The sequence below is a fragment of the Cebus imitator genome, unplaced genomic scaffold (genome assembly GCF_001604975.1).
Source record: "Cebus imitator isolate Cc_AM_T3 unplaced genomic scaffold, Cebus_imitator-1.0 Scaffold317, whole genome shotgun sequence".
Lineage (NCBI taxonomy): Eukaryota > Metazoa > Chordata > Mammalia > Primates > Cebidae > Cebus > Cebus imitator.
The window spans coordinates 559,578-561,587 of NW_016107632.1; the positions used below are offsets into that span (position 1 = coordinate 559,578).

Below are 2,010 nucleotides of genomic sequence, written 5' to 3' on the forward strand. Positions count from 1 at the left end.
CCCCCCCGCTATGCAGGCACACAGTTCCACCTTGTTTATATTCAGCCTAGCTAACTCAAGGCAAATCTCAGAAAGCGAAGTGAAGTTCTTAATTAAAAGGTAACCTTGAGCTGCCTATAAAATTATGCATAAAGGAAACGTTTAAAAACACAGTTGTGACTTCCTTGAGACAGACTCACTTGAGATCTTTCTTCTTAAATCCAAGTGTGGGGGTAAATAAAGTCAGCTCTTCACCACTGCCGTTCCCTCCCTCTCTGAAGCCTAGAAAACCATCTTTGATAGGCAAAACATTGCACCGTATTTGAAATTGCTGGCTAGAAAAATGGCAAGTCTTGCTGTTCTCACTTATTTCTGGAAAGTAGCAGAGATCATCATTTGTTTTTAATTGTTTGAGGACAGCAAACTCTTTGCTGCCTCCCTGTGCTTGGCCTGTCATGTAACTGATCATCTTTCACCTCCAGCCCAGCACTGACAGCTCGAACAAACCTCTCCCACCGCACCCTGCCTTCCTCCATCACAAACGCTCGTGACAACATGCCGCGATCCTTTGTTACCTCTCTGTCTTTTCCAGATCTGTTATCTCCATATTCTCAGCACCAAGTTTAGTGCAGGCATCCAATACCATGACCACCACAAAGCTGAATGGGTCAATAAATGAATGGATAGACAGACCAGCTCATGAACTATGTGGTCCCATGAATTAGCTCAGTAATTTCCCCAGGGCCCGACCTTTTTCCACACAGTGACGGACTTGATTTGACATCTGTGTACCCACTACCCTCCCACTGCATCAAGGTACGCCTTATTTTGGTTGTTTTTCCCTTTTTCTCCTCATACTGATGACTGCCTCCAACCGCCTGTGTGACCCTAGACATGTCACTTTCCAAGACTAGAAATCCACCTTCCTATTAGATGGCATTGAGTTTCTTTTCTAGGGTTCTGTGACAGCTCCTGTTTCCTTTCTTCTCTCCCTCCCTCTCACTTTGGCTTCCAGTCTTACCTTCGAAGCTCCCAGAAAACAGGTAAATCCAGGTGACGGCGGGGATGCAGAGAAGACTCAACGAGGCAGCCAGGAATTTCCGTCTCCCCCTGCAGATTCCCAGCATCCTCTCGGAAGTGGCAATCCTTAATCCCAGCGCCGTTTCTCTGTCCGGAGCATGAAGTCCTCGGTCTCCCTCATAATACTTTCTGAAAGGAAGAGAAGGAGGAAGGCCTGAGTTCTTAGCACTGGAGACAGATGTAAGTTACCAAAGAGAAATATCTCACAGATCCCGAAAAGGGTTCAGCTGATCTAGGTTTCCTGCTAACCTTTCATCCCAAGAGATGACGCTGCAGTCTTGCAGTCTTCAAAACTAAGACAATAAGTAAATAACAAAAACTGTAAGACACCTCTCTCTCTCTCTCTCTCCCTCACACACACACACACACACACACACACACACACACACACAAACAGTATGAGGACCATTTAGTTAGCACCTATTATGTAACAAGCAAGGACTATGTGCTGCTGTGTTTCAAAAGAAGACTAGAACAGGCTGGGCTCACACCTGTAATCTCAGCACTTTGGGAGGCCAAGATGGGTGGATCACATGAAGTCAAGAGTTCAAGACCAGCTTGGCCAATATGGTTAAACGCTAACTCTACTAAAAATACAAAAATTAGCTGGGCATGGTGGCACGCCTGCAATCTTATCTACTCAGGAGGCTGAGCCAGGAGAATGGCTTGAACCTGGGAGGCGAAGGTTGAGATCGTGCCACTGCACTCCAGCCTGGGTGATAGAGGGAGAGGAAACAGGAAAGGAAAGGAAACAAAGGAAAGGAAAGGAAACAAAGGAAAGGAAAGGAAAAAGGAAAGGAAGGAAAGGAAAAAGGAAAGGAAAGGAAAAGGAAAAGGAAAAGGAAAGGAAGAAAAAACAAAGAAAGAAAAGAAAGAAAGAAAGAAAGAAAGAAAGAAAGAAAGAAAGAAAGAAAGAAAGAAAGAAAGAAAGAAAGAAAGAAAAGAAAGAAA

At 44.7% G+C, this 2,010-nt stretch overlaps 1 protein-coding gene across 1 annotated transcript in view; it reads right to left on the reverse strand.

Moving 5' to 3' along the window:
- Nucleotides 1-2,010, reverse strand: part of LARGE1 (LARGE xylosyl- and glucuronyltransferase 1) — a 568,765-nt gene that overhangs the window by 460,774 nt on the left and 105,981 nt on the right. Inside the window, exon 3 of the mRNA XM_017504007.2 lies at nucleotides 1,001-1,188. Within this exon, the coding sequence (XP_017359496.1) occupies nucleotides 1,001-1,106 (106 nt within the window). The 5' untranslated portion in view covers nucleotides 1,107-1,188. The remainder of the gene's footprint in view (nucleotides 1-1,000; nucleotides 1,189-2,010) is intronic.